Source organism: Lampetra planeri, chromosome 55 (genome assembly GCF_965212315.1).
Source record: "Lampetra planeri chromosome 55, kcLamPlan1.2.h2, whole genome shotgun sequence".
NCBI classification, from domain to species: domain Eukaryota; kingdom Metazoa; phylum Chordata; class Hyperoartia; order Petromyzontiformes; family Petromyzontidae; genus Lampetra; species Lampetra planeri.
Genome location: NC_136161.1, coordinates 5084745 through 5103562, shown reverse-complemented (window position 1 = coordinate 5103562; position 18818 = coordinate 5084745). Strand labels below are relative to the sequence as shown.

General features: G+C 48.8%; 1 protein-coding gene and 1 long non-coding RNA gene across 3 annotated transcripts; one reads left to right on the top strand and one right to left on the bottom strand.

Moving 5' to 3' along the window:
- The first annotated feature begins 1521 nt into the window (after positions 1-1521).
- On the top strand, positions 1522-12277 carry LOC144735540 (uncharacterized). Of its 2 annotated transcripts, XM_078617961.1 has the most exons (5): positions 1522-2006; positions 3925-4030; positions 5519-5605; positions 7394-7519; positions 8093-12277. In XM_078617961.1, exons 2-5 carry the CDS (start codon positions 3925-3927, stop codon positions 9454-9456), a joined length of 1683 nt encoding a protein of 560 aa, XP_078474087.1. In that variant the 5' UTR covers positions 1522-2006; the 3' UTR covers positions 9457-12277. The 2 variants fall into 2 exon arrangements, with proteins under 2 accessions (XP_078474087.1, XP_078474088.1); XM_078617962.1 differs by lacking the exon at positions 1522-2006 and having other exon boundaries at positions 3989-4030; positions 5519-5565.
- LOC144735570 (uncharacterized) lies at positions 9891-18792 on the bottom strand. The gene is made up of 3 exons (XR_013588653.1): positions 18121-18792; positions 15129-15234; positions 9891-13373 (listed from the first exon to the last, which is right to left on the bottom strand). It is a non-coding gene; the product is annotated as an uncharacterized LOC144735570 (long non-coding RNA).
- Between the last annotated feature and the right edge of the window lie 26 nt (positions 18793-18818).

The window sequence follows — 18818 nt, the reverse complement described above, 5'->3', positions numbered from 1 at the left end:
TACCCATACCCTACCCGTACCCGGCCGGGTACGGGTACCCGTTTGCGACCCTGGTGCGGCCGGGTACGGGTACGGGTAAGGAATCAAAACCCGTTTGCGACCTCTGACCTGTGGCACCTGCTGGGTCTGCCCTATGACCTCCTGCCAGCCTGGCACAAGCGCCGTGGTGACGTCACCACCACTTAGTGGCGAATGGCGGTTGTTGTTGTTGGGTGTGTATGGGTCTCTGCGAGCCTATATGCGAATCTATGGATCTCTATGCGAGTCTAATGGAGGCTATGGGTCTCTGTGTGAGTCTATGGATCTCTGTGTGAGTCTAAGGGAGCGGGAGTGTAGCAGTTAGTGGGCTGCGCTACAAACCCGGCCACCCGAGTTTGATTCCCGCTCACGGCCACCGCCGGTGACGATAATTTGAACCGGTCCTGGGCCTCCCCTAGGTCGACTCAGCCTCAAACGAGTAACTGGTGTGGTGTGTGAACATCGCTACGGGAGAGACAAAGGCGGTCGGGCGTCGTGAATATAAGTGCCGGGCGAAGCCAGGTAGTCAAGCTAGTCTATATATAAGGGAAATGTGTGAATATGTGTCTGTTCTAAATATTTAGCGTACTTCCCAATATGCAACAAACTTAAAATTTGCCATGTGGGTAGCTTCCAGATTGTACACAATGTAAAAATGAAAAAAAATTGACTTTTGTATTTTGCACGGCAAGTGAGCAGTGACGTCACATCTGTGATGTCACCCGCATGCGGCAGCATCACACAGTGTACCTGCTGACGTCACGCAGTGTGCTTGCTGTGTATTAATCCAAGACAAGAATCCAAGTCCCGGGCGAAGCCGGGTAGTATTAGCAAGTTAATAATAATACCTGCACGTCCGTTAATGGCGTGGCGTGCGTACAATAACTCGGCCTCAAATCAGTACCTGGGGAGACAAAGGCGGCCGGGCCTGGTGGGTTCTGGCCACCCCACACCCTCGTGTGCCACAGTGCCGGTAGCCTTCATAGGCATTGCTACTAACAGCACTTGCCCCAATAGGGTGTTGGAGGCTACCTGGGGGACCTTTGTCTGTGTCTCCTTCATAGGCGCTGCTGCAACTCGCTAACAGCACTTGCCCCAATAGGGTGTTGGAAGCTACCTGGGTGACCTTTGTCTGTGTCTCCTTCATAGGCGCTGCTGCAACTCGCTAACAGCACTTGCCCCAATAGGGTGTTAGAGGCTACCTGAGGGACCTTTGTCTGTGTCTCCTTCATAGGCGCTGCTGCTGCAACTCGCTAATAGCACTTGCCCCAATAGGGTGTTGGAGGCTACCTGAGGGACCTTTGTCTGTGTCTCCTTCATAGACGCTGCTGCTGCAACTCGCTAACAGCACTTGCCCCAATAGGGCGTTGGAGGCTACCTGAGGGACCTTTGTCTGTGTCTCCTTCATAGGCGCTACTGCTGCAACTCGCTAGCAGCACTTGCCCTTGCATCCGCTTAGAGGCTACACGGGGGCCCTTTGTCTGTGTCCGTGTGCGTGGTGGGGAGCGGTGGGTGTAGTGGTTAGTGCTACGCTGCGCTATGAACCCGGCGACCCGAGTTCGATTCCCGCTCACGGCCAACACCACCAGTGACGATTATCTGAACCGGTCCTGGGCCTCCCCTAGGTCGACTCAGCCTTAAATGAGTACCCGGTGCGATGCGTAGTCAACATCGTCACTCGGGGAGACAAAGGCGGTCGGGCGTGGCGCTTACCACCCACCCCCTCGTGTACCGTTCTGGCCTTTCATAGGTGCTGCTCGCTAACAGCACTTGCCCCTACAGTCTGTCGAGGCTACACGGGGGGTCTTTGTCTTTATCTTTGTGGTTGACGTGACCTGCCTTGCGCTGCATCTATCCGCCGCTACGCGCTCTTCGATTCATCTTCGGGGCCTCCCGTCTCGCGTCGCCTCCGTCTACAGCCGCTTCTCCTGCAGCCGGCGGGGAGTCATAGGCGGCGTTGGGGGGGGGGGGGGTCTTCCCTCTGCGCTGTAAGTCGGAGATGGGGTAAGGGGGGGGGGGGTACCCCCCCCCCCCCCATACCCGTGGGTCCCCATTGGGGAACCCAAATGGGGGGGTCCCCTATTGGAACCCCCAACGGAGCCCTCCCCCCACATTGGGACCCCCCCCCCCCCCAATATTTGGACCCCCCCCCCCCTGCAATGGAACCCCCCCACATTGGAACCCCCCCCCCCCACATTGAAACCCCCCCCCCCCCCCCTGCATTGGGACCCTCCCCCACATTGGGACCCCCCCCCACCTCCCATGCATCCGCATTGTTCTGGATGGGTTTGTACGCTACGGGTGTCAGTGTGGGCTCACACCCCCGGTCTGCATTGGCCCACGTTGGGTCTCTCAGTGGGTTCGCATAGGATCTCCACGGGTACCACACGGGTCTCTATGGGTTGCCAAGGGTCCTTGTGGGTCCATACGGGTCTCTTACGAGTCCCCGTAGTTCTGCGTTGTTCTGGGTGGGTTTGTAGGTTACTGGGTTCTGTGGGTCCACCACGGGTCTTCATGGGGATCCCATATGTCTACACCCGTCTACAGTGGTCTGGATGGGTTTGTAAGCAACGGGTCTGTGAGTCTACACCGGCCTGCATAGGTTCCCATCTATGAGTCTCTATGGATTCCCCACGGGTCCTCATGCTTCTATATTGGTCTGGATGGGTTTGCATGTTATGGGTTTGCATGTTATGGGTTTGTATGTAATGGGTCTGCATGGGCCACCATAGGTATACACGCATCTGCGTTGTTCTGAATAGGTTTGAATGCTTACTGGTCTCTGGGTCAACGTAGAATCTGTATTGGTCTACATGCTGCTCTATGGGTCCACGTGGTTTTCACATTGGTTTCGATGGGGCTGTAGGTTACAGGTCTGTGGGTCCACACCAGTCCACATGGGGCTTTTGAGTCCCCAATGGGTCACGTGGGTCTCCTATGGGTTTCCATGGGTCTCTATGGATCCTCATATGTCGCCATCGGGCCACATGTACGTATGTATCTTGAACATCTTTCGCACCGCACCGTAAGTAGCCAACCGTGCTGATCGGAGGTCCGGGGAAAGGACAATAAACTTAACACAGAAAGCATAGAGACTTGGGGCCGCATGGGTTCACATATGTCACCATTGGTTCCTTTGGGACTGCATGGGACTGCATGGGTCTGCATGATTCCACATGGGTCGGTCAATTCTACTGCTGAGTTATCTGGCTGGTGATCTGTTACACCTTCAAGAGGACTGCTTGTTGCTGGATGTTTGGTGTTCAGAACCTTTGGGATCCTGTGATTTGATTTTCTCTCGAACGGATTACAGTAGACTCTCGATTATCCGTGCTAATGACGGGGAGGACGACCATGGATAATTCCAAATTGTGGATAATGCGCAGATCTCTATGCCAATAGCCAGGAATATATGTATAAATTAAGAACAAATACGACCGACCATCGATGTGTGTGCTTAGTGATAACACTTTCCTGCTCCCGCCCAGCAGAAGACTCGGCCCACTAAGTGGATAGCAGAGTCACACCAATCAACATCAATCAAACTCCACCCACTGTTGTAAAGATATGGCAACTACTGTACTGTAGAGGAAATCACTTGGATTTCGGATTAACCAGAGAAACATATTTGTTCTGTTTAAGCACCATGTGACTTTAAAGAAACATTTCCAAGGATAACAATGTTTAGCTGTTTTGAGCTTAAGGGAAAATCCACAAGTTTATGAATTTTTGTCAAGATCTCAGGTGCGCGGTTCATCCGCAAATCGGGTAAACCGCACGCGTGGATAATCGAGAGTCCGCTACAGTTTTAGATCATGAACCAAAGTTGCCTAATACCATGGAAACTTTCCTGGACGGGATAACTTTTTAATAAATATTTTTTTTAAATGTCCACATCTCCTCCAGATGTCGTCCAACTTCACGCATCCTCGCATCAAGCGGGAGGAAGAGGAAATGCCGGGCCCTGGCCTGTGCTTTGACTGGGCGGTGAAGAGCGAAGAGTTTGATGCTGGTGAGATCCCTCTCTTTACATCTTCTCCGCTTTCCTCTGCCAAGCATGGCGTTTGCCTCTTGTTGTAGAGGTTAACAGTTCTAACCCAGGGGCTGGCCTAGTTAACACTTTCCCCATTCCGAGATGTTTGCAAGTTGCAGGGTGGTGTCCCGAAACTCGGAACGCGTTTAGCGGCTCAGCGTTAATTTTATTTAGAGAGGCGTAGTAGCAGCAGCAGCAGCAGAAGCAGCAACGCCTTTGGTTTTATAGAAACGTCGTTGGTCACTGCAGAGAACTGTAGCAACACGACCGCCCCCACGCTATGATAGCTGGTGCCAAAACTGTGCCACGCAACCTCCCGCATGGCCTGCGGGAGGCTAGGTACCGATATAAAGGTACTTTATTTACATAATTGGAACGGAATCTAAAGAAAAAACGATGACGTACGTATATATCATCATTATGGGAAAGGGGTTAATATCTAAACTAAGCTATTTTAATTTTACCAGATAAGGTCCCACTGAGCTATAATATACCTCATGGGACCTCCTTTGCCAGTACCATAATACAAGAAGGTTTTTCCCCTTTTTTCTGGAAACAAAACTGAAACCTTTTTACGAGGAATCATGTCTGCATTAACCACAATACTTGTGGTCAGAATGCAAGCTTTCTGAAAGCTGGCTGTGGTGTGGACCAATCAGTCTCAAGGACAATGCATATATTATCAGAGTATGGTTTTTTTGCATTCTGACCACAAGTTTTGTGGTTAATGCAAACATGATTCCTCGTAAAAAGGTTTCAGTTTTTGTAAAAAAAAGGTTTCAGTTTTGTTGCCAGAAAAAAGGATAAAAACCTATTTTAGAATATACCGCTTTCTCAAAAGCGACACGCACGGCCGTCACAAATGATGGCTCAACAAAGCGGCTCATAACGTGGAAATTAATAGCAGCTGCCAAAAAAACACTCTTAAAAATATGACGCACCATTCCGCTCCGCAGCGGACGTTGAGGACGTGTTGATTTTATTCGAACGATGGTCGGCTGTGTGGGGGTTGGTGTCATGGTCCAAAATTTGACAAATTTGAAAATTTGATTAGTCGCCGCACGCACTTGACTCAAATTTGGCAAAAAGGCAAATGGCTACGTCGCAAAAACCTACCGGTTAGACTCCGCATCCACATTTAGGCCGGTCCTGTGCTCTTCCCATGCCACGCAGGGACAGCTGCCAACGGGGGAGTCCTCCCCCCCTCCCCTGCACCAGCGTCAACTGGCAATGGTGGCGATAAAAACCCATAGGTCTCCCGAGTGTTCGCAGGACGACTGTGCCGCCGATCCACGACATTAACCCGTGTGGCGCAGTAGTGTCGGGATGGGTAGTGTGGCGGTCGGCGCAACGCGCTACGAAACCCGGCACCCGGAGTTCGATTCCTGCTCACGGCCAACATTGGCGGCGATTATTTGCGGTCGCGTTTCTCTGACGATCGCGTTGTGCGTGCGTGCATGTCTGAAGAGATGGACGTGAAGCAGGAAGATGAGGAACAAGAGCCGAGCTATGAGGTGCTGAAAGTAGTCGTGAAGGACGACGTGGAAAATGCCAGTAAGACTATTTCCGCTTGTGTTTTCCGACGTTATTACGGGGATGATCCATTTGTAGACACCCCACTGGTCTCCAACGATCATCTTAGAGCCTGTTTCCACCGGCACATCTGAGCCGAGCCAGCACGGGCGCCTTAACATGCGTACATATGTACTGTATGTACGTTGAACTTCTTTTGCACAGTACGCAGTGGGGAGCGGTAGCGTAGCGGTTAGCGCGGCGCGCTACGAATCCGGCGACCCGAGTTAGATTCCCGCTCACGGCCAACACCGGTGACGATTATCTCAACCGGTCATGGGCCTCCCCTATGTCGACTCAGCCTAAAATGAGTACTTGGTGTGGTGTGTAGTAAATATCGCCACTGGGGAGACAATGGCGGCCGGGCATGGTGTTGGCCACCCACCACCCCTTTGTGTGCTACACTGGCCTTCGTAGGTGCTGATCGCTAGCAGCGCATGCCGCAACAGTCCGTTGCAAGCTGTACTGGGAGTCTTTGAACTTCTTTCGCACCGTACGTAGCCGATAAACGGCACGGTGGGGTTTTTTTACCCACTGGCTATTTCCAGTGCCAGAACCAGGCAAGTGATATATACGATTGGCCCTCATAAAGACATCTGAATCAGGAACAGGGTACAAGCGAGGGTAATGTGAGTGGCACGGCTCACGGCTCTGTAGTGGGAAAAAAACTAAAACCTGGCGTCTTTCTGAGCTGTACGGGGCCTGACTCGGCACGGCTCGGTCGTCTGGTTCGAAAACAGGTAGGGTAGCATGTTTTCCTTTTTTTTTTATCAACAGGTGATCAAATGTTGTGAGAGTCTATGGGTTCATATCTTGCAGATGTTATTTACGTACATCGAGATTGGCGCATTGAGACATGTAAGACGCTTTGGAATAAAATGTCTCTCATTTCTCCATAATGTTACTTTTGAGGTGCGTAAATAAGTTGATCCACCTGCATATGAAATATTATTTAGATATTTATTTTTACGTAGAAGGGATGCTGCCACGGTGTAGTGATTAATACACTGGACTTGCAAATCCAGAAGTCACCAGTTCGGCAGTTTTAAATGGGGCAAGTTTCTTAAATCACATCGGCCCTGCTTCTGTCCACCCAGCAATATAATTTGGTACAGCAGTTATTCTAAGCTAAACTAAATGTTTTTTTTTACTTTACCAGGTAAGGCCCACTGATATATAGCTCTTTTTCAGAAGCGACTTGGCCACAACTGATAGCTCAACGAAGTAGCTTATCTTGTGGAAAAGTATAGCAGCAGCCGAATACTCTAAATGCGTTGATATTGATTCTAAATATGGAAGGAAAAACTGGAGGACCCGGAGAGAAGTCCATGCAACCACGGGGAGAGAGACATGCAAACTCCAAATATAAAGCAGGCGTCATAGTCGGGGTCAAACCCACGACCTCCTGTATACCAGGCGAGGTAGTTAACATCCTGCCACTGTGGGGTAAAGTGTGGGTTACTCCCACCTCTTTCAAAGCGTCCGGCCATCGTGGAAGGACTGGGCCCAACTGCTCTCTTGAGCGCTTCCCTAGAGCTCCCCCTAGTGGAGGCCTTTTCTATCAACAGCAGTGGCATGCATGGGCAATTGCCTTTGCCCTGTTACGTATTTTTATTTGTACACACCAAGCCCACAGTTGGGATCGATAACAGCCATAAAGATGCTAGTACACGTGGCCGTGTACTCGCAATGATCTCGTCGGTCGTCGATAAATGGTGTATCTTTCGTCCGGGTAAAAGTCCGGGCTGCTCGCGTTTTGTTTTACTCCAGCTCGAGTCAGCGACTTTCATGTTAATGGAGACGACGGTGAAGAGACGTTGGACTGCCGTGAAAGCCAGGCCACTCCGACCCAGGTCTTCACCGAAATGGAGGTGTGGGAAGCAGACAGCGTCTTCGGTGAGTCACCCACCTGTCTGCCTGCCTGCCTGCCTGGCGATTTTGGCGTTCAATTACGATTCGACTTGAACAAGTACAGACCCGTTTAGTCTTTTGTCGCACGCGTATACATTATTCACGCAGATCGTGGGAACGGAATAGTCAGCAGAATAGAGGCCAGCCATCCACAGGAGGTGCGAGCGGGGGTTTAAGGAAAGGTTTCTCCGTCTTCGACCACACGCCATTAATCAGATTGTGGACAATATTAAATCAATTTCAATTACAAGCCCTCGCAAATCAAGGCCTAACTAAAGAAACATTTAGAAATAATGTGTACTTGCAAAAAGCGGAACAGCCACACGAAGATTATATGAAGAAATTAGCAAAATACATATTCAAAGGTAGCAAGCTTTTGCCACAGTTACGCATAGCAACATTCAAAATAAGTCTTGCTGTGCCATTTTTAAACTGTTGTACTTATATCCAGATATAGCGTGCTTCCATTGACAGCTAATTATTATTAAAGAAGTGCTGAACATTTTAGATCGTTTAACCAGAGAGGCAATTGCTTTGCACTTTGTGTGTGTGTGGCAGATGATGAACTTGGACCAGGACACCTGTGTGAGGAGTGCAGAAATGACTTTGATAGACTTTCCATCATGAAGTTCCCTTTGATAGAAAACACCGACGAGAGACCGCAGTCATGCAAGCAATGTGGCAAGAGCCTCGTCGACGACGATCCCCACTACAAGGAACAGTTTGGGACGCAATCTGCAGAGGAGTCGTACGTGTACGAGGGGTTTATGAATGGCTCCATGCAGGACAATAGCTTGGAAGTGGATCGGCCGGTGCATCCTGAAGAACAGCCCTACGTTTGCCACGAGTGCGGCAAGGGGTTTGCGTATCCGTGCAGTTTGAAGGAGCACTTCCGAACACACACAGGCGAGTGGCCACACGTGTGCAAGGAGTGCGGCAAGGGCTTTTCCTACCCGTCCGCTTTGAAGCTGCACTCGAGAACGCACAACGGCGAGAGGCCACACCTCTGCGGGGAGTGCGGCAAGGGCTTCACGCGCCCATTCAGCTTGAAAGAGCACATCAGGACGCACACGGGCGAGAGGCCGCACACGTGCAAGGAATGTGGAAAGGGGTTCTTGAACCCCTCTGCCCTCGAGGCGCACTCCAGAACGCACAAAAACGAGTGGCCGTACGTCTGCAAGGAGTGCGGGAAGGGCTTTCTGTACCCCTCCGCTTTGAAGGAACACTCCAGAACGCACACCGGCGAAAAGCCCTACGCGTGCAAAGAATGCGGGAAGACGTTCACGCATCTGTCTGGCTTGAAGGAACACTCCGTGGCGCACGGCAAGGAGTGGCCGCACATGTGCGGCGAGTGCGGGAGGGGGTTCCTGTACCCCTCTGGCTTGAGGGAGCACTCGAAAACGCACAGCGCCGCCGCGAAGCCGCATGCGTGCGGGGAGTGCGGCAGGGGGTTCGCCCACGCCGTCGGCCTGGTCGCGCACTCGAGGACGCACGCCAGCGGCGAGCGGCCACACTCGTGCAAGGAGTGCGGCAAGGGGTTTTCGCGCGCGTCCGGCTTGAAGGAGCACTCGAAGACGCACGCCGCCGAGAGGCCGCACGCATGCGAGCAGTGCGGGAAGCGGTTCGCGCGCGCGTCCGGCTTGAAGGAGCATTCCAAGACGCACACGGGCGACAGGCCGCACATTTGCGCGGAGTGCGGCAAGGGCTTTCTGTATCGCTCTATTTTGAAGGCGCACTCCAGAACGCACACCGGCGAGAAGCCACACATTTGCAAAGAGTGCGGCAAAGGCTTTGCGGACGTCTACGGTTTGAGGACGCACACGAAGACGCACACGGGTGAGAGGCCGCACGTGTGCAAGGAGTGTGGGAAAGGATTTTTGTTCCCTTCTGCTTTAATGGCTCACTCTAGAACACATTGGTAAGGTTTGCCGCGATTCAATCACCTCTTGAGAAGAGAGAAAGAGGGCCTTTATAGATAATGGATCGCCGTGTATAAACAGTGTAGCAAATGTAAGACAAGAGTCTTACTGGCATAGCTTGAATTTTCTTCTTCTTCTTGCTTGACATCCGTTTCTTCAAACATGCGTGCGTAGTGTCGTGTTCCCATGGGTGTGTCTGGGTGGTCAGTCAAGCCGTCGCCATGTGTAGATGTAGCCGGAACCGAGACATTGAGGCTCTGGGTGACTTTCGAAGGTCAAGCTGAGCAAAACATTTTTATTGATGTAACGTCCCCATTACATTCGCACCAAGTTTAAAGTAACAAAACAATACGTTTAAATACTTAGGCCGTTTAGGCCTACTATGTTACGCAACACATCAACGTATAGCACTCTCCTCACCAACACGCGGAGACAGGTCATGATTCCAGTTTGTTTATTCCACCTCTGTCACACACAGCTCCCTCCATCCACAGCTCTCTCCACACAGAGCTCTCTTTTCATCCACAGCTCTCTCCACATACAGCTCCCTCCTTCATCCACAGCTCTTTTCACACAGCTCCTTTGCTCCCCTCCAGAAAACTCAAAATATTTCGGCCTGGATTATTTTTAATCTCCCACATCACACCCATTCCTCTGCTCTCCTTGTCCAACTCCATTGGCTTCCCGTCTACTACAGCTATTTATTCAAATTCTTCACCCTTGTTTACAAATCGCTCCATGGTTCTACCCCACCTTATCTTGCTTCTCTTATTTCTTACTATGTTCCACCTGAGCCCCTGCGTTCACAATCTCTATTGTCCCTCACGACGCCTCCTCCCTCCCTGTGCTCAGTCACGTCTCCGCTCCTTTTCCCTCCTGACTCCATTCCATTGGAATAAACTCCCACTCCACATCAAGCAGGGCAATTTCACGAAAACATTTTTCGTTCCTCCCTGAATACTCATCTTTTTTCACGAGCATATCCCTCTACTACTTCCTTTCCTCGTCCTTAAAACCTCTTAACCATACTTCCCCTTCCTAACCTTGCCACCCCTCCCTTTCCGTATCATCACCCTCCCCTGCCATCCATTCCCCTCCCCAATACTCAAACCGCATCACTTTTACCCATCAGCCAATACTGATGTACCATTTATTATTCTTGTGAATCGCTTTCACAAAAGCATTATATAAAATCCTAGATAAGATAAGCTCCCTCCTTCATCCATAACTCTCTCCACACACAGCTCCCTCCTTCACCCACAGCCCTCTCCTCTCGTCCCTCCTCAGACGTGCCCTCTTGTCCCCACGGTCCCCTGTGCTCAGTCACGTCTCCGCTGCTTTTCCCTCCTGGCTGCCCTCCACTGGAATAAACTCCCACTCCACATCAAACAGACAACTTCGCAAACCATTTTTTGTTCTTCCCTGAAGACTAATCTTTTTTCAATAGCATATCCCTCTTCCCCTTCCTAACCTCACCCCTCCCTTTCCCTATCATCACCCTCCCTTGCCATCCCTTCCCATCCCCAACACAACACTCAAACCCCATCTTTTACTAAGGTACCATTTATAATTATTGTAAAGCGCGTTGACAAGCGCTAGATAAAATCCTAGATAACATAAGCACCCTCCTTCATCCACAACTCTCTCCTTTCGACCACCCCTCCGACGTGCCCTCTTGTCCCCACGGTTCCCTCTCACTTCCTCCATCTCCCCTCATCCCTGTTGCCACATTCCCAGCCGCCAATCACACATCGTCACATCTCGGACCGTGTCTCAAGCAGGGGGTTGGGGCCTAAAGACGATGGAGGCAGGAGGACAAAAAAGACCCCATCTCCAAACTGTGAACTGTATTAATTTAAGGAAAATAAAACGTAGAAAAAATAAGTGCAGCAGGGCAGCATGAATGCAATGCCGAAGATGCTGCTACTGGCCTACTAGTTTTCCTGTGTCGTTCTTGTGAATGGTGCTCTCTACCCCAACATGCAATGTTATTGTGTTCCTGTAGTCCGTACGAACGTATCAATATTGCGCTTAGAAGCTGTTGTAACGTGTAGATGTGTAGCACTTTTATCTGTGGGACCCCTTTTTACCGGTATCCAGATTATGAAAAAATAATAGGCTTTACCCTTTGCAGCAAATAATACAGATGTTAAGATATTCAAACACTACTCGATCCGAGCTATCAATGCTTTGCTATTTTCGGCGTTGTTCTCTGATCTAACACTGTTGCAGAGGCAAGGCCATAAATAGGCTGTCTCTTGTGTAGGCCAATAATTTCCAAGGGCAATGCATACATTATCAGCAGAGCGTGTTTGTTTTGCATGCTTTACCACAAGCATGATGTGTGGTTAATGCAGACTTCATGTCTTGCAATAGTAGGTGTCTATTTGGCATTTGAACACATCAACACCCTCTTGTGTTATTGCCGGAAAGGGTAAATCCTATCCTTTTTTATCATCGTTGTAGCACTTTTATCAAATCATTGCTGGATGAGGGCCTCTACTAGCCGTGTGGGTTGCGAAGGGGGGTGGTTAATTAACACCGGTTAACGCACGTTGGGTAACGTAGAGATGAGCATGGTACGGTACAGCAATTTTGCTGCAGTTGCCCTCTGATACCCACAAAGTTAGGCCCACAACCTGCCTATTGTTGTAACATCCTTTATGCGCGGTGGTCGCCCATCCGAGCACTTTACAGGGTCGACCCTACTTAGCTTCCGAGATCTGCCGAGATCGGGTGCATTCTGGGTGTTTTTTGTTGTTGTTGTAGGCATGAACTGTTAACAAAAATTCCCAATTTTAAAATAAACCCCAAATTCAGTATACACCAGCGTGTCAAACTTTGTGTTCTTGTCTTTGTGACTCATTTATCATTCGCTGCCTTTATGTACGTGTGTGTGTGTGTGTATATATATAATTTATGTGCTTGATAAAAAAAACTAAAAGCATAAAACCCATAGACAGGAAGGAAAAACCGGATGACCCGGAGAAAAATCCACGCGACCATGGGGAGAACACGCAAACTCCAAATATACAGGCGTCAGGGTCGGGAACGAACCTTACAACCTTCTGTATACCAGGCGAGGTTAACATCTTGCCACCGAGGCGCCCCCATCTAGCACTCCACTCAAAGTCACTCATCGGCAGGCAGTTGCCTCCTTATCAGAATTGCATTTTTGGGTACAAATAGGTTAACCGTATATTCTGCACGTAATCTCACAAACTGAACCCGCACAAACCAAGGGAAACCTTTATACAACAGTTTTGTTTTAAGTGCATTTCCACCACTATATATGGAGTGTACGTACAGTGTGCATAGGCAGGATATAACCGATGCGCCGATACGTGAGGTTGAGGCTGAAGTATCGCATAAAGTATTCGTAGGGGACAAATAAAGTAAGGAAAACAAAGAACAGATATATTTTTACAGGCCGGGAGAGGTATTGTAAAGTGCCATTTCTGCCAATTATTTTAAGCTGAAATCCACGTTTCCAACATTATTCTAGAGAAGAAAGTGCGACTTTAACGACGCAACGGTATTTGTTTTCTATGCTTGCTGTGACCCGTAATCTCAGGTCATGGTCGACAACGATTGCATCGTTGTAGCCAGCAAAGATCTTGCAAAATTTACTCTTTCTGCCTTCCGATGCCGACTTGTACATGTCGTGTAAAGTAGCCGCTAGCCGTTCTTGGTGAACACCGTATTCCTCTATCTTCATGGCGAGCTGTATAGAGTAAAAGAAGAAAGGGTTGCTGAACACCAAATGAAGGCGCTTGTTGCTGCCTGCAATGCGGTAACTCAGAATTCCGAAGCATCCATGAAACGAGTAGCACCTCTTGCGGAAACAGCACAGCGTCCTCCCGCCAATAGGGACGAATGGGGCTGCAGCCTCTTCAACAGCACCATTTTCCATATACGTCCTAACGTGAGACAACAACGCCAACAATAAATAACATCAGCGGTATAAATAATCATTCCAATAAGAGTTGTCATAGCAATTCTACTTCCATCTGCTTGGCGCAACGATCTCTGTGGACCTTGTCATGGGAGAGCTATAACGCCTTTATCATCGCGCCTTCACCACCATACTTTGCATCACTACTCTCGCCTTGCACTGAAGGCTCATGGATGGTAGAACCCTACGCAGCAGCGTCACTCAAAATCTGCTTTGGACACCAAAGGTCTCGAATTGTTACAGCCTACTATACACTACTATACATGACTGCTATACACTGCACTATACTATACAATACGCCACTGTACACTACACTATACACTACATTAGTATACACTATACTACTGTACACGACACTCTATACTACACTATACACTACACTATACTGTTAAAGCCTCAGATCGGTTATGTGCTGTCGCCCCCTCGGTGTGGAATTCTCCAATCCCTTTGCACATCCGCAACATCAAATGCACTCGCACTTTCATAAACATATAAATGCCTCCTCTAATCTGTTTGCCGAGGCTTTCGAGCAGCCCTGGGCTTGGCTCCGCGCCTCTGAGTTGTCTGCAAAATCTGCAGCGTTATAAATGTCGATTTAAAGCTTTCGTGACTGCAGGGATTCATCTTCTTGGTTCTTTCGGTAAAGTCACGTAGAAGGGAAATAATAAAATAATAAAAATAAAAAAATAAAAATAATTCTCACGACGTTTCGGCCACAACACAAGCAGCCGTCCTCAGGTGAAGAACAGGTCTGTCGGAAAGACAGCGTCTGAATGAAACACCACCAGGCTTGGACCGTATATTTAAGCTGGGTTGGAGGGGGAAGAGCGCCTTGACAAAATAATTTGCCTATCAAGAGTAATTTAGCATATTTATGGGAAATGAAGATATGGGATTAGTCACTACTTGTGGAATGCGTAGGAGGTGGGCGGGGGGTTTCAAATTCATATTATGCCCGTGCATTATGCAGGATTAGCAGCATCAAAGGGAGGGAGTAGGGTTAGCAGTAGGGTTAGCATTAATAACATTCCTTCCCTTTATTAATGCTAACCCGGCTTGTGCCCGCCCTCACAGTCGGGCATATTTGCGGAATACACCACGCCGCCGTTGACCCTGGCCATTGACCGAGCAACTCAACGTTCCTACCAGCTCCCTCTGCAAGAATGTGTTTATTTGGAGGCGCTGAGGACAGGAACACTGCAACGCGCTGTGGTTTTTCATTCTATTTCGAATTTATCTAGATACCTTTCTCGGGCGCTTTACAACACAAACCGACGGCGGTACACAAAGGGGAAAAAGGGGAGGTACGGGTGGAGTGGAACGACTGTTAGGGAGGTGATGGAAAGAACGTAGGGACAGTGGCTGGGAAAGTAGCTGATGTTGCAGGGGTAGGTAGGTAAGTGTTACATCTGATGTTTTGTTACTTTGTTTTAAAATTATAATTTGTATTTCTCACGTAAAAAAAATAAGTTGCTCATGAGTGGAACATTTTGAGGCTGAAACGCAATGGGAAAACAATGTCCGTTTAACGCGGTTGAACGAGGTTTTCGCTTAACAACGATTTACTCCTCTGATAACTGCGCCCTAGTTCTAAATGTGGAGAGGATAAACCCCTCCACGTTTAGATACGCGTAAACTCCAAATATACAGCAGCAGGAGTCAGGGTCGGGATCGAACCCACGACCTCCTGTATACCAGGCGAGGTAGTTGATATGCTTACCATGGCTCCTCGATAACTTGACGAGAGATGTTAGATATGTCCATGGCCACCGCAACGCTAGTGCACACTCCATGCAAAAGGTTGCCGACTGTGGCTTCTTGCTGTTCTAAATGACACAACGGAAGTGGAGAATCAATCACAAAGTATTCAAACACGCGTGTTACCACACGGTACTGAAATCAGCAAGGAACAATCTGTAAATTACACATCATCCAAAATAAATTTTAAAGAATGGCCACCTCATCTAACTACTTGGCTGCATCTGCCCCTATGTTTAATAAAATCAATATCATGTCCATCTACATTAATATACTACAAATATGCTCCTTCATCTATAAAAACACGTACCTCCGAGACATCGTACCCAACCCCTTCAAAGTATTATTTCAGGTTAATTCCCAAATCCATGTGAACAACATGAGACACTAACACATTCCTGCGGAGGGAGCTGGTAGTAACGTTGGGTTGCTCGGTCAATGGCCAGGGTCAACGGCGGCGTGGTATATTGAGTTTTATAAGGGCACCACGGGGTGACCAGCCCCTCCCCACCCAGCCCCACCCCTCCCCCACCCAGCCCCACCCTCCCCAACCAGCCTCCCCCCACCCTCCCCACCCAGCCCCTCCCCACCCTCCACTGTCCCATTACTTCACCTGGCCACGCCCCTATTCTCGAAAATTCTCGTGGCCACTGATTCACTCGCACTCTAGGTTGACTCAACTGTCATTACATTATTACACAAAGCATGTTTGTTTGCATTGTCCTTGTACTGTTCGCCTCTTTGCGTTATTCTCTGGTCTACTAACGCTGGCGGTCCAGATGTAGTGTAGTAGAACGACACTACTACTGTGCTGGCTCGGTATGGGGACTGTAGGCGGGTGTCACGGAGGTCGTGTCAGGCCGTGACACTCTGCGTGAACCCAACAGGACACGTGACCGGATAAAGGGGGGCCAGGGGGGTCACGTGGTTTGGGGGCTCGGGCCTTCCCGAAGGGGGGCGTGGCCTGGGGCGGAGCCGGCCACGCCGGAGTGGTTATAAGCGGTGTGTGGACGGAGCGCTGGGCTGTTCTGCTGGGACAACTCTGGGATGAAGCCACCATCTACGATCCTCGGTGTCCGGTCCAGGAATGTAGCAGTATCCGCGTGTGTCATGGGTGGAAAAACCCTGATTTTTCCAGCGGCAGGCATCGGGTTTTTTGCTTTAATACAATTAAACCCGATATCGGGGAATTAAAACCTGGTTTAATTAATACGAAACTCTGATAGGCTTAGGCTGCTTCCTCGTCGGTGCTGCTATTGTACTCGGGGCCATCGGGCACGGGGTAGTCGTAGAATGCGGGCAGGTTGGTCTTGATGAACACGAGCTTCTCCACAATCGTGGGCGCCAGTGAGTTCCTTGGCTTGGAATGGATGAAGCCCATCGTTGAATAAGTTGGCGAAGTGCGGTTAAACCGGATTTCTCCCAATCTCAGATGATCGGGTTTAATATAAAAAGACAATTAAACCCGATTGTAAAAAACCCGACTGTGCCACCCTTGCCGTGTGTTAGCTAAGTTAGGAATGGTGGTTACCACCCTATGTCGTTATCATGTTAATGTTAAGAGTTACCCATTGTGTTTAGATAAGTCCAGTGTGCGCCTGAATTTAGCCAACTACACAGAGACAAGGCCATGAAGAAGGCTGCCTCTGGTGTAGACCAATGAATTTCAAAGACTGCGTATTATAATTATCAACGAACGTCTTTGCATGTCCTACCACAAGCATGATGTTGTGACTAACAGAGACTTTATGATGCCTTACAATAGCTGCTGTGTCTATTTGGTGTTTGATCATCTTAACACAACTGTGTTATTGCTGGAATGGGTAATAAAGCGTATTTTTTTCATCATCGTTATACAGCATATTATGTGAATGGGTAATAAAACCTGTTCTTGTTTTCGTATCGCCCGTTTCGTCCAGTCGTCGACTGCATAAACAGGAAAGTCCCGTTTGCAAGCACCCAAAGTAACACTGACAAACACAGAGGCCGGAACGATACACTCTGGGTCGCCCTAGAAGGGACCCCATGACAAGACACAATGTTCCACAGATGTCGTTCTGTACGTTGTGCCTGGAATTAAACGAGACCTGGGCCAAAACACAGTGATGTTATTCCTGGGCCACCGCTCCCAAGACCATACCTGTCAACAACCAGTGCCGGATTATCCTATTAGCAAAAGTAGCAAATGCTACGGGCCCCGAACTTTCAAAGACCCCGCGCTAAATGCTTTCAAGCTATCAATTCCGGTTCAGTGATTCTGCACTTGCTCTATTACGATAACACTATACTGCCTTCAACTTGTATGAACGACTGTGTGTTTGAGGTTAGCGATTTGTCGTATTATCTGGCTTTACAGTTACAATTACTTTACTATGCAAGTAAACCATTTGTGTGAATATTTATGTGTTTTTATCATTTAGGGCCCCTTTTTAACATATGTTACAGGCCCCGCACTAGCTTCATCCGGCACCGTCAACAATCCCTTATGATCAGTGCCCTTACCTTATTGCAGACCAATTCAGACCTTATTGGTCACTCAGTGCCATTATAAATCTCAACGTTCGTCATACAAAGTCCCATAACAAGGGAAAAACAGACAAATCGTCAAAAAAGTGTTGCCCATATTGAAACAGCTGTACGCCGTATGGACCTGAAAACTCGATTTCCTTGTATAAGAATATGGGGTAAACCGCCTGGGTTGACGGGTATGCGATAGCCAAGACAACAGTACGCATTTAATCAGTCGTAGATTACAAAAATGATATATAGACTCATTAAACACGACATACAGAGCGTATTCATCTTTATGAAATAACTGCATCGATGGGCAAGCAGATACAGTACAATAAGTATACTCTCTATAGCTCTATGCCAAGCCCAGAAATGGAACCGTTAACATATTTAGCACATCAAACATGTACGCCAAACGTACACTGTACTCCCAACGTACTTACGATTCATTTATTTGATGCGATCGACGTTCGTTCCGAGGTGAATGTCCGCGCGATTCAATTTTAGCCGGTGCGTTTGTTCAGCTCTTGAAGACCTTAAACCCCCACAACTTCTATTTATAACGCCGTTGGCTCGAAAAGGGGGATTCCTCATCGTGTTCAAATCTAAAGTGGAATTAAAAAATATATATTTTGGGGAAGAGAAAAAAAACCCCGGGTGGGGCACGCTCTGCTATTTTCAAGTTCAAAGACATTTCAAAAGTTAAGCAAGTGCTCCCAATATACAGGATATTCTTCCCTGTAAAGTCTGGTAGGCGGTGGTTGCCCTGGCGAGTGTATCTTGGCGCAGCGAGCACGATGCTTGGTGAATAACGGGACTGCCGAGTGTGAATTCATGCCTAGTTACCACGTGCTCGACCTTGCCCCTTCCTGAGTGTTTCTCCACCGCTGGCGTGGACGCTGAATGGAATGGCAGGCCATGATCTCCGAGGGTATTTGAATAAGGGCGTGGCTCATAGAATTGCAGAATCTATCGGTGAATATCCCGAGGGACTGCAAAAGAAAGAGGATGCATCAAGCAAACCGATTTCTTGTTTACAACAAGAGCACTTTAAGTCGGACACAGACTTCTCCAACGTAAAACTGACCAAGCGAGCGCATGTAATTATCCACCACTGGTGGATCACTGGAGCGTGTGACCT